Here is a 13,163-nt window from a genome sequence, read left to right as displayed (position 1 = left end):
TTAATTTACTGATTAAATTTATCTTCCACCCATCCCACTGCTTAAGCAGCCCCTGATATGCTACCATTATTTCCCAATGGCTGTGTTCTCATATGTGCATATCTGGTCAGTGAATTAACCTAATTTGTGGGTTCACCGAATGCATTCGATCCTAAACTAATCAGATATTACCACATCTACCTTCCACAAGCACCCCGTCCCTAGTTTCCCCCTCTAATCAAGGTTGAAGCTAACAAAACCTAGCTAAAACTCTCTCTGACTGGTGAAATATATAGTCCAAAACAGTCAATAAATGTGCTACTTGATGTAGCCACTTCCTTTTTAAAAGGAGATTTGTTGCACAATTAGATATGATGCTTTTTTCTTGTCGAACAATAATGTTAAATTGAAATGTAATGTAACTAAAATTTTGTATTGCAATTCTTAGACAAACTTCTACAGAATTACATCTGTGCAATGAACAATGAATAGAATAGAATAAATATTATGCCCTGAGTGATTTACATTACATGCTGCTTCGTTAGAATTTTACATATGTTTTTAACATTTGTTTTTATTATGCTAAATTATTGTAATGTAATTTTGTTGCATTTGTGAATAAACTCCCAGGATACAAATAATCGTGCTAGTTTGGATTCTTATGATCTGGTCTATGCATCTGAAGGTCAGAATAAATTTCCTCCTGTATCTTCAAACCGATTCAAAAGCATTTTGCAGAATTTTCTTCTTTCTTGTGTCCAGAAAAAGTGGAAAAGTTGGAAAAAGTATAGGAGGAGGAAGAGGAGGAGGAGGAGGAGGAGGAGATGACATGCCGGTAGTCCTTGACTTATGATCACAATTGGGACCAGTTAATGCATGGCAGTTGTTAAGTTATCATGTCAAATTTTATCTTTTTTTTGCCATGGTTAAGTGAATCAGTACAGCTGTTAAATGAATCATGTCACAAAGTGAATCTGATTTCCCCAATTTACTTTGCTTGTCGGAAGCTGACAAATTTTGATCACATGACCTCAGGATGCTGCAACCATTGTAACTACATGTCAGTTGCCAAACACCCAAATTTTGACCACATGACCATGAGGATACTATGATGGTTGCAAGTGCAAGGTCACTTTTTCAGTATCCTTGTAACTTCGAATGGTTACTAAATGAACGATCATAAGTTGAGGAGTGCCTATAAGGTGGAGGAAGCATAATTCAAAGGTCTTACCTTTTTCTTACTGCAATAGATCTGCCATTTCTTTTCTGCTGGTAGGGCAAACATGGCTTCTCTATGCTTATCCGAAAGGTCAAGTTCATCCTAGTGAGAGAAAAAAAGGGTGGGGTAGGAGTGGGGAGAGAGGTAAATGTTTATTATCAAAAAAATTAAAAAACTTTGATATTCATTGACATTTTAGCTGAAGGGAAGGGGCCCCTCCCTTTCCTTAGACAGGCTTAATTTTCCCCCCTTAGCTCAATAATTATTCATATCATGTTGGCCTTTCTGCAAGGACTGATTTGAATCTAGATTATAATGAGCTCCCTGTGAAAACAACCTCCTGCAACCTGATCCTGGATCTTAGATTGGTGATTAGTCGTACGTCAAAATCAACTTCATATTTAAGCCTTTTTAAAGGTGTTAATTTTCATTTAATTTTGGTGGCCTTTAAGGATGCAACTGATAGTTTGGCATCCATAGCTTTCTTGTGGCTGAAACCAACTACAGCTTTCTACTCTTCTGTTTATTTACCAATTAAGTTTACAGCCATGTTGGGAAAGGATTCAACTGAGCTATTGTTCTTGGTCGCATTCCATTCAAAGGCATCACTGCATTTATAAATCAAAATATTCCAGCAGCTTTGTGGCAGGAGGTGCCTACAAACTTTTGGCTTAGGAGAGCGTTACTATTCCCGGAATTAACATGCAGTATCATCATAAGCCAGAATTCTGAACAATTTTAGCTTAATATGAATGAGTTAATATGCCTATGCATGCTCTTTGGTTGTTGCACACGGATGGAATATTATTAAAGAGTGATCCAACCTACAATTAAAAAGAAAATTTCTGACAGGAAGAACAATTAATCAGTGGAACAGCTGGCATGCAGAAGTTGTGACTGTTCTATCACTGGAGGTTTTCCGGAACCATTCCAGAATGGTATTGGGCTGTGATGGCGAACCTATGGCTTGCGTGCCAGAGGTGGCACGCAAAGCTCTCTCTGTGGGCATGCGCGCTATTGTCAATTCATCTTCTGGTTTCTGGCAAGCTGTTTTTTTTGGGTTCTGGAAAGAGCCAGAAAACAGCCAAAACTCAGGCAGTTTCTGGGTCATTTCCAGGCCATTTTCCAGGTGTTTTAAAGTTTACAATCCAAAACCAGCCCAAAAATGGCCTGAAAAAAGGTCTGGAAACCCCTCCCAAACCAGGCCGTTTTCGGGCCATTTTCAGGTTGAAAACAGCTCAGAAAATTGCCAAGAAACAGGCATGGCACACCGGCTAGCTGGTCTTTGGGTTTCTGGTGTTCCAATATGCACACACGAACATGTGTTCCAATTTGGACATTCAGTGCTGAAAAGGTTCACCATCATTGGCATAGGGTCTCCTGCCTGAACAGGGTGTTGGACTAGAACATGGGTCTCCAACTCCCCAGGCTGCGACCCACTCCCAAGCTACAGAAGTGTACGAGCGGTGTGTGTGCACTCCATTTGCATTAGAGGAGTGTTTGTGTGCCTGCTGCTCATGCAAATGGAACTGCGTGAGACAGAGCACTTGCCCATCACACACTTGGAACCATCTCCTTCCCCCACTACCACTGCCACACCCTGACCAGTCCGCAAAGCTGAAAAGACTGGGGAACCGTGGACTAGAAGACCACTAAGCTCCCTTCCAATTCTGTTAAATCATGGAAGTCCTGACTGGTTTGCTTAGTGTTACAACACCCCCCCCCAAAAAAAAACACCAGGTGGTGGGGTTGTTTCTCTCCAAAAATCATAAGTCATAAGTCAAGAATATAACCCATATATTTGAAGACAAGAACAAGATAGAGTTCTTCCATTCAGACACAATACTAAAAGAAAGCATAGATATGTGTCAAGGGAAAAGCAAAAAGTCAAGCAGTTGGTATTAGCACCCTTGCTTTTCCATGAGTCAATGGACAATTCTAATTTATAGCCCTATGCACGTTTTATTTTATATCTCTAGGAACCATTTTGATTTAATAAAAAGAATATAATAACTCTAGGCATCATAAAATTAATAATAGATGGACACGATAATTATCTTAAAGTCTAAACGCCTGTGATGAATCAAGTTGGCTTTAAGGTCTACCTAACTTAGGAAATGGTGGAATCCAATAATATCTTCTAGGCTAACATGTTTCATAATGTGAGGGCTACTACTGAAAAGCCAAACTCCGAGTTTAAATCCCCTTCCAATTTGGGAACTGGAAAGTATGGGTTGCTAGTTACTTGCATTGTGTTCATTAGAGCACTTAGATATAATGCCAAGGATACATTTGAACCTTACATTTCAGATAGAGCAGGGGCCTCAAAACTCTTTAAACTCATTTTTATTATTATTTATTTATTATTTCAATTTCTAGGCCACCTTTCTCTGTAGACTCAGGGAGGCTTACAACTAAAAATAGATACACAGAACATAGTAGTATATTAGAATTCGAAGTTAAAACTAAACTAATTCAGAACCTAGGACCCATTATGACATACTAAATCCAATTAAAACTATCCTAAAAACCCATATCTAAAAATCGTTCAGTCACATTCACCCATATCTCAGTCATAACATAGGCTGGAGCGGAATATCAACCCTTTACCCTTTCATGACATTTCAGACTGTTTATTGAGCCCCAATCATTTATTACATGCATGTGAAAATAATTTAATGACCACTAATTTAATAGTACAGTATCTCAAATAACAGTCTGCATTGGTTGCCGATCAGTTTCCGGTCACAATTCAAAGTGTTGGTAATGACCCATAGAGCCCTTCATGGCATCGAACCAGAATACACCCAGGTCCGCCTTCTGCCGCACAAATTCCAGCGACCGGTTAGGTCCCACAGAGTCGGTCTTCTCCGGGTCCTGTTCACTAAACAATGTCGTCTGGCAGGACCCAGGGGAAGAGCCTTCTCTGTGGCGGCCCCGACCCTCTGGAACCAGCTCCTCCCGGAGATCAGAATTGCCCCCACCCTCCTTGCCTTTCGTAAGCTCCTTAAAACCCACCTCTGTCATCAGGCTTGGGGGAACTGAATTATCCTTTTCCCCCTAGGCCTATACAATTTATGCATGGTATGTTTGTGTGTATGTTTGGTTTTAAATAAGGGTTTTTAATTATTTTAAACATTAGATTTGTTATATGCTGTTTACTACTGTTGTTAGCCGCCCCGAGTCTGCGGAGAGGGGCGGCATACAAATCTAATAAATTAAATAAATTAAATAAATAAATAAACAACAATGACCTCTTGGACAGATCCGTCAACCTTTGGCTGGACAATACTGACCCCTTTGGTGAACCCTGATATAAAGCAGTCTATAAAGGGCACAAGGAAAAGGAACTGCTTGTTTAATTTTTTAAAAAAACATATGAAAATTGTGATTTTGGCCAGACCATAAATGTCAAACGAGGGAGCAGTCTCATTTTAACCCGTCACTATATGCAATAATTAGGTTGACCATGCAAGATGTTGCTACTGACAACTGTAACATTTAAAATTAAGCTTCCTCGACTGATGTGCTAGTTTTGATATGACAGATAAGTACTGTAGATAAGATAAGAACAGTGTTTTTCAACCCTGACAACTTTGAGATGTACAGTATGAACTTCAACTATCAGGAACTTGAAGTCTACAAATCTCAAATCTCTACCGCATTGAGGGTAGAAAATTGTCACTGGCAGGAATTTCAAGCTGGTGACAAAAACACCTGGTGGCCACATGGACTGCCTCCAAGGAACGCAGGCAATGTGTTTTTGTAAAGAAAGCATACAGTAATGGAGCTTTCTATTTATTTATCCTCATGTTTGAAATTCTGTGGCTAAATTCCTAAAGCAATCAGGATACAAACTCCATACATGCAGCTTCAATTAACAATCATGAAACAGTCTAATTAGTGAGCAGAAGATGCCAATTGGCAACTAGCTTGGTAGGCTATTTGTTCTATGGGCATGATTGGATAAAAGAAAGAAATGACAAACATGCATACACAACTGGCTGATCTGTGTGTGAACGAGCTCAAAAGTAAACAAAAAGCCTCTTAATTATTCTAGCAAGAATTTAATATTTTAAAATTAGTTTTGCAGTAGAATCAATTATTACTTTCACATCCTATGCAAATAATTCCAGTCCTTTGCAGTGCTGGAGAAATGTGGTTACCATTTTGAAGAATAAAGCAAAAATGAATATCACAGATCGGTGACTGAATTCAGGCTACACATAATTGACATACCTTGTTCCTATATATATAGATTGTTAATACTCCTATTTGCCAATTTTTCCATTATGAGGAACTGGTTTGTTTTAAATATGGGCTATTAGATCTTCCTGCCATACTTTTAGCCCAGAAGTCAGGAAATTATTAACTTTCAAGACTCAGGAAATTCACTTCCACATTTAGTTTTTCAGCTTACACTGGAACAAACTCAAGAAGTTTTAGGCATTCGTTCTAGAATTCCTTGGCTGCCTAACCTTCTTATAAAGCTGTTCAGAATCGGGAGGAAAAAATGAATTTGTGCAGAACAGCATAAAAACAAAGGAAAGTAAAATAAATTAGACGGAAGAATAAGAGGGTTTGATTCATTTTTTTAATGCAATCTACAGGATCATCGGAGAAGCCAACAAAATTTCCTGGCTTTGATTGTAGAAGGAAGATAAACTAACAGAGCAACAAGGCAACCATAAAACAAACTATAGCACAAGAGGGGGATGAATATTTCCACAAATCTTAAGATTTTTGATCCAGCTTTGCATTATATAGTTATAGCTTAAATGTGAAAAACACCTTCTTTCAGCAACATGATTATTGAGCAGCACTGAGCAACTTGGTTTTTTTAATGGAAGAATGGGATTACTTTTCCACTTACTGATACTAACTTTATTCTGTAATTTGGTATATAGAAATAAAGAATAGAAAGGATGAGAGAAGGAAACATTTTTCATTTAATTAATCTGAATTACTTTGGGCGACTGGGTGTCCTGCTTATTATTTTCCAAAATAATATTCTCAAGTGAACGCATATTAATTATAATAAAATATAAAATTATCTGCAACCTTTCTTAAAATGTAACCTTATTGTGTTACATATGGACATGAAACATACCATTTATTATTATTATTATTATTATTATTATTATTATTATTATTATTATTATTATTAATTAGATTTGTATGCCGCCCCTCTCCGTAGACTCGGGGCGGCTTACAGCAATGATAAAAACAATGTATAACAAATCTAATATTTAAAAACTAAAAAAAAAACCTTATTTAAAAAGCAGTGGAGAAACCAGCTTCTGTTTGACCATTACTAAGTAACACGCCTCTATTAGCACTGTTCAAATGACTTCAATGTTAGAATTGAAGGAAAAGAGAAAGAGATGGTTTCATAAAAAAGCTAAATAACTATTTCCAACCAGTTTTGGGCTTTCTCATTTACCCAAAACTTTTATGTATTTTCCCCCCAATTTTGCCCATCCCTCTTCACTCTTGTATTTTTCCCAGACGTTAATTACACTCTTTGAGTTGCCCGATGCTGCTGATGTAAGTAAAACTGGCAGATGATCAAAATCAGTTTGTGAAGTGGCAGAAACCAACCACTTCTTAAAGATGCATTAAGAACCTCTCCCTTAGTGATGCTAACTGAATGACCACAGCACAGAGAACTTTGTTGTGGCAGGTCCTCACAAGATGAGGCAAAAATCAAAGATATGAAAAAGACTGCACATTAATTCCATAGTATTGTTTCGGTATCATCTTCCCACATCAATAAGCATTGTGCAAACACAGCATAAACATGATTGGTTGCTTTTAAAAAACAGCAGCAAAATGGCTTTTACATGATCAAAACTAGAGCTAGGTGAATTTCTTGTATCTATTAAGCAACATAAATAAGTGCAGTATGAATTCGAAATAGTCCTCAACTTACAGCAGTTCAAAGTTACAACAGCACTGGGAAAAAAATGACGTGACTATTTTTCACACTAATGACTGTTGCAGCATTCCGTGGTCACATGATTAACATTTGGATGCTTCCCATTGGTTCGTATTTATGACGGTTGCATTGTACTGGAGTCATGCGATTACCTTTTGTGACCTTCTGACAAGCAAAGTCAATGGGAAAAGCCAGGTTGCTTAACAACCACGTTACTAATTTAACGACTGCAGTGATCCACTTAATAAACGTGGCAAGAAAAGTCGTAAAATTGGACAAAACTCACTTAATACATTTATCTTACTTAGCAACATAATTTCTAGGCTCAATTGTGGTTGTAAGTTGAGTATTACCAGTACAGGCTAAGAGTGCCTTGTAAATTTCTTAAACTGGTGGGGAAAACTAGACAGACAGACCAAAAAAATTTTTTTGGCTGTGGTTGAGCTTGTACAAATATATTTGTCTAGTCACCTGTGGCAAAGAGAAATCTTCTCCAGATCGCAACGAAGCTTTCATGAAATAAAAGAAAACAGACTCTTGGATCTGCAACTCATCAATATGCAAGAAGTAATTAACTGACATGTGTAGACATGTAGGCTATTTTTAAAAAATAAAGTGAAGGCAGGTGAGTGTGATACGAAGAACTAAAAGATTCCAGGTCCATGAGGAACATTGCTTCTTCTCAAGACTGGAGTCACTATCCTATATAGTGAACCTTTTTTTCCTCGGGTGCCCAAAGAGCATAGACGTGTGCTATCACTCATCCGCAAGTGCCCACACCCATAATTCAATGCCTGGGGAGGCCAAAAACGGCTTCCCCCATCCCACTAGTGGCCTTCTGGAGGCCAGAAAAGGCCTGTTTTCCAACTTCTGGTGGGCCCAGTAGGCTCAAAATGCAGCCGCGCGAGCAGTCTTGGGCCTTCTAAGAAATGCCCATATCTCACCATCACTCCACGGACTGCATTGGCTACCAATTTGTTTCTGGACACAATTCAAAGTGTTGGTTATAACCTATAAAGCCCTACATGGCATAGGATCAGATTATCTCTGAGACCGCCTTCTGCCGCACGAATCCCAGCGACTGGTGAGGTCCCACAGAGTTGGTCTCCTTAGGGTCCCGTTGACCAAACAATGTCGGCTGGCGGGACGTAGGGGAAGAGTCTTCTCTGTGGGGGCCCCGGCCCTCTGGAATCAGTTCCCCCCAGATATTCGTACTGCCCCCCACCCTCCATGCCTTCCGAAAAAGTTTAAAAACTCATCTTTGCCGCCAAGCCAGGGGTTACTTAGACCTTCGCCCCTGACCGATGAATGCTTAGTTTGACTGTTGAATGAATGATATTGATAGTTTTTAATTAGAATTTTAAGATTGTTTTTTAAGGTATAATTAGATTGATATTATTGTTTCCTGTTTTTTCTGTACATGCTTTGAGCCACCCCGAGTCCTCGGAGAGGGGCGGCATACAAATCCAATTCAAATTTAAATTTTTTTTTTAACAATGTGTTATTGACTTAACCACTGCAGTGATTCACTTAACAACTGGCAGGAAAGATCATAAAATGGAGCAAAACTCACTTAACTGTCTCACTTAACAACAGAAACATTGGGTTCAACTGTGGTTGAAAGTCAAGGATTACCCTTTTCGTACAAAATAATTTGGAATTTACAAGGTAGTGCTACATAAATAAGCAATTTTACATAACAATTATTTTTAATCTTTCCTTTCCTGAATTTAGCCACATAGAAATTAAATTAAATTTAGCAGAGATAAAGATTAAAAGTTAGATGACATGGTAGTTTAATAGTATCTAAAGAGCTACAGACCCAGCATGATGAGCAAATACCAAAGGGAAAGCACCAAAGATAGATCTTATTTGGAGGCCTTTTGAGAGATTTAAACAGTGAATTTCAGGAGCAAGATTATTACGAGTTTGTTTACAGCTAAGTATGATTTACTAATTTAATGAAACTATCAGGATACTACAGTTCTTGTTATTTTCACTGAATGTTTTAATGTTTATTGTTTACTATGCAGGATGTTACTGTTTTATATATTTACCATGGAGGGTTTAATTTAATTTCATTGTTTATATTGTTTTGCTGTACCATGACCATTTCTATATAAATTCAGATAACAGCAATAACAATAATTTTGCAAACATAAAATGGTTTTTATGCCAACAAATTTTGCACTTGTTTCCCCCCCCTTTTTTTCACTTTTCTCTCTTTGAGCTCTGGTTGTTTTTAACTCATGCATTCCTCATTGTCCTAGGTATAAAAATCACTTCTTCCATTGGAAAACTGCTACCTGGGTGGAGCTAGGAGACAAGGCTGGGCATTTTGTCATGCAGAATTTTGCAATGGCAGCAGAAAAATGAACTGCAACAGAGCAAGACTCTTTGGGCTTCTTGTCTCCTCAGTTTGCTCCTATGTTGGTGGAATTCAGCTTGGATGCAATGGAGTAAATGAGACTGAGTTCATCCCCCCCTCCTCAACAGGCTATAGACAAGATGCTGTTTGCATGTCGAAATAGGGCTAAAAAGGAAGTTAACTGGGCCAGAAGTAAATCCTGCCCTTTGTTTGATGGACAAATGAATCAGGAGCATCATGTAAAAGCTTCAAGTGGGGCAGCAACTCAAGGAAATGGGGAGGGGAGAATGAGGGAGAAGGGCAAAGGAGTTTTTCAAACCCAGGTTTACCAAGCATTGCCAAATTCACTTGGAAACTGCCCAGAGAACAGGCAGCTTTGCTTAGGTCATGGTTTTGTCTCCGACACTCACTTATCATCTCCACTTCTGCCTTTAAGTCTGGCAATGTCATTAATCGGGTAGGAGATGCTGGATGTCAACAAGGCAGGCCCCATGCCAAACCAGGAAAGGGCCTGTAGGTTGCCAAGGCAACCCAAACCAAATGCAGCAGCTGAGAAATGCAACAAAGGCCGAGGTAAGCCTGGCTGCCTTTTGTGAAAGACTCTTCCTCTTAAGAGCGGACCAAATCCTGACAGACGGCAGGGATGAGGCAGCCTCCCCCTTGGTGGGAGTCTGGGGTCTACAAGTGCCAGAAAGGGCTTATTGGCCAGTCACGGCAGCCATTCAGCTGGTACAAGGGGAACATTGCTTTGCCTGTGAACATACAGCTTTTAATGACAGGCTTGGACCTGACTTGCATTGGCAATTCTGCAGGAGGAATTAAGACAGGGCAGCCGCTCGCTCTGACAGCCAGAAAGGTTAATAAACAGTGGTTGAAAGCTGCAATTCTGCACCCAGGCCAGCGTTACATCACTATCAAATGAGTGAGAAAAGTGAAGCTCTTGAGTAATCTATCTGTCGAGATGCTATTCTGCATTTATCTATCTATCTATCTATCTATCTATCTATCTATCTATCTATCTATCTATCTATCTATCTATCTATTCATTCATTTAGTCATTCATTCATTCATTCATTCACTCACTCATTCAATTTTTATGCCGCCCTTCTCCTTAGACTCAGGGCGGCTTGCAACACGTTAGCAATAGCACTTTTTAACAGAGCATTTTGCCCCCACAATCCAGGTTCTCATTTTACCCACCTTGGAAGGATAGAAGGCTGAGTCAACCATGAGCCGGTGATGAGATTTGAACCGCTGACCTACAGATCTACAGTCAGCTTCAGTGGCCTGCAGTCCAGCACTCTACCTGCTGCATCACCCTTGCTCTCTTTACCTATAAAGCCCTACATGTCTTAGGACTATTTACGGGATCGTCTCCTGCCGCATACCTCCCAGAGACCAATAAGATCCTACAGGGCTGGTCTCCTCCAGATCCCGTCAGCTAAGCAATGCACATTGGCAGGGCTGCAGGAGAAGGCCTTCTCTGTGGCTGCCCCAGCTCTATGGAACCCCGCCCCCCCGATGTCTGTAGCATTCCCACCCTACTGGACTTCCAGAAAGCCAGCAGGCCTGGGGGCCGTGAATATTAACATCAGTCATGGCCCAAATAGGTTGATTCCTATGCATGTCTGTAATAGGATTTATAGTGGGTTTATAGTGAGTTTCATAATGGTTTTACAATGGTGTTTTTTAAAAATATAATTTATTATTTATATTGACTTCTTACTATTGCTGTTATATTGAGAGCCTTGGTGGTGCAGTGGTTAGAGTGCAGTCCTGCAAGCTACTTCTGCTGATCACCGGCTATCAGCAGTTTGACAGATCGAATCTCAGTAGGCTCAAGGTTGATTCAGCCTTCCATCCTTCCAAGGTCAGTAAAATGAGGACCCAGATGGTTGGGGGCAATATGCTTACTCTTTGTAAACCACTTAGAGGGGGCTATAAAAGCACTGTGAAGCGGTATATAAGTCTAAAGGCTATTGCTATTGTATTTTACTTGTTGTAAGTCCCAAAGTATTGAGTGGCATAGAAGTCTAAATCAATCAATCAATCAATCAATCAATCAATCAATCAATCAATCAATAGCTTAAATGAGACCTTGACTTGTCGAGGTCAGCCCTGGATGCTTTCGTTTTCTTTGGATCTTCAGGGCTGTCACACTTAAGTGATGTGGGAAAACAGGAGAGGGGTTGCATAGAGTTGGTGGAGATACAGTATACAGTGGTCCCTCGATTTTCGCGGGTTCGAACTTCGCGAAATGGCTATACCACGGTTTTTCAAAAATATTAATTAAAAAATACGTTGCTGGTTTTTTCCCTATACCACGGTTTTTCCCGCCCGATGACGTCATACGTCATCGCCAAACTTTCATCTGCCTTTAATAATTTTTTTTAAATAAACTTTAATAAATAAACATGATGAGTAATAATCTAAATGGTTATTAAGGGAATGAGAAATTGCAGTTTAGGGGTTTAAAGTATTAAGGTAAGGCTTGGGATACTGTTCATAGCCAAAAATAGTGTATTTACTTCCGCATCTCTACTTCGTGGAAATTTGACTTTCGCGGGCGGTCTCGGAACGCATCCCCCGTGAAAATCGAGGGAACACTGTATAGCCATAACAACATTCCTTTCTCTGGGAGTTAAGGACATTCAGTCTGCACCTGGAGAGGCATGACTGGGGGAACATTTCCAGTTGGGACAATACATTGAGTGAACCATGTGATGGACATGTGGGTGCAGGGAAAAGGACTTTGATTTTCCTTTTGGTAGGGAAAACCCGGGGTGCTTTCAGATTCCAGTTTTCCCAGATGTGCCAATATAACATCTCTAATAAAATGAAACTTTGAGGAACTGCTGGCTTTGGATTTTTCATTGGTTGGGGTGTTACTTGGAACCTTGACAATAGATTCATAAGGAAGTATGAGATTAAGTATTTTATGACTGTTTATTTGTTTATTTTTTATTTATTTAATTAGACTTGGTATTCAGGACGGCTTACAACAAAATTAAATACTACCTGTGTGTTGTAATATACAGTGCTGATGTTCTGATTTCCTGGGTTTTTGAAGCACAACTGGAAATCAGAATGATCGTATGTTTTCACCTTAAATGAAGTTTTTTGATGATTCGATGTGCATGCCTTTTATTAAAGCTCCGTTTTATGAATAGGTGGGACAAGAACAACTGAAAATCCATATACACTCAGAGTCTCATTACATTTTATACTTTTTATACATCATTTAGTGCAATTCTGATCTGAAGGCAGTATTAATGTTGCAAAAAAAAAATTAGCAAATGGTGCTGGATGGGATCGTTTACAGATCCTACACATATCAACCTTGAACCTCATCATAAAGAAACGTAGGACATAAGCAGAACCATGAACCTTTCCTCAAATTTATGTCCCATTGTGATCAATGGCATTTATTTTCACAAATGTATCAGTAATATATTCAGAATAGTAATCTAGCTCATGAAATTAATACGTGTATGTGGGTGGGTGGGTGGATGTCTGTCTGTCTGTCTGTCTCTCTCTCTCAATCTGTTTTAAGCAAAAGTAATAAAAACAGAGAACAGAAACTTTGACTTGCACAGAAAAGGGGTCATTCAGATAAATAGTCCCAAGACACTCTGCCAAGGATAAAGGGTTATCGGTCT

General features: G+C 39.2%; 1 protein-coding gene across 2 annotated transcripts in view; it reads right to left on the bottom strand.

Moving 5' to 3' along the window:
* Positions 1 to 13,163, bottom strand: part of DAAM1 (dishevelled associated activator of morphogenesis 1) — a 227,168-nt gene that overhangs the window by 100,835 nt on the left and 113,170 nt on the right. For both annotated transcript variants that reach the window (XM_070750274.1, XM_070750284.1), the window contains one exon: positions 1,211 to 1,300. In XM_070750274.1, the coding sequence (XP_070606375.1) occupies positions 1,211 to 1,300 (90 nt within the window). The remainder of the gene's footprint in view (positions 1 to 1,210; positions 1,301 to 13,163) is intronic.

Source organism: Erythrolamprus reginae, chromosome 1 (assembly GCF_031021105.1).
Source record: "Erythrolamprus reginae isolate rEryReg1 chromosome 1, rEryReg1.hap1, whole genome shotgun sequence".
In the NCBI taxonomy this organism is placed as follows: Eukaryota; Metazoa; Chordata; class Lepidosauria; order Squamata; family Dipsadidae; genus Erythrolamprus; species Erythrolamprus reginae.
Note: the sequence above shows the minus strand (reverse complement) of the source record. Positions and strands in the feature narration are given on the sequence as shown.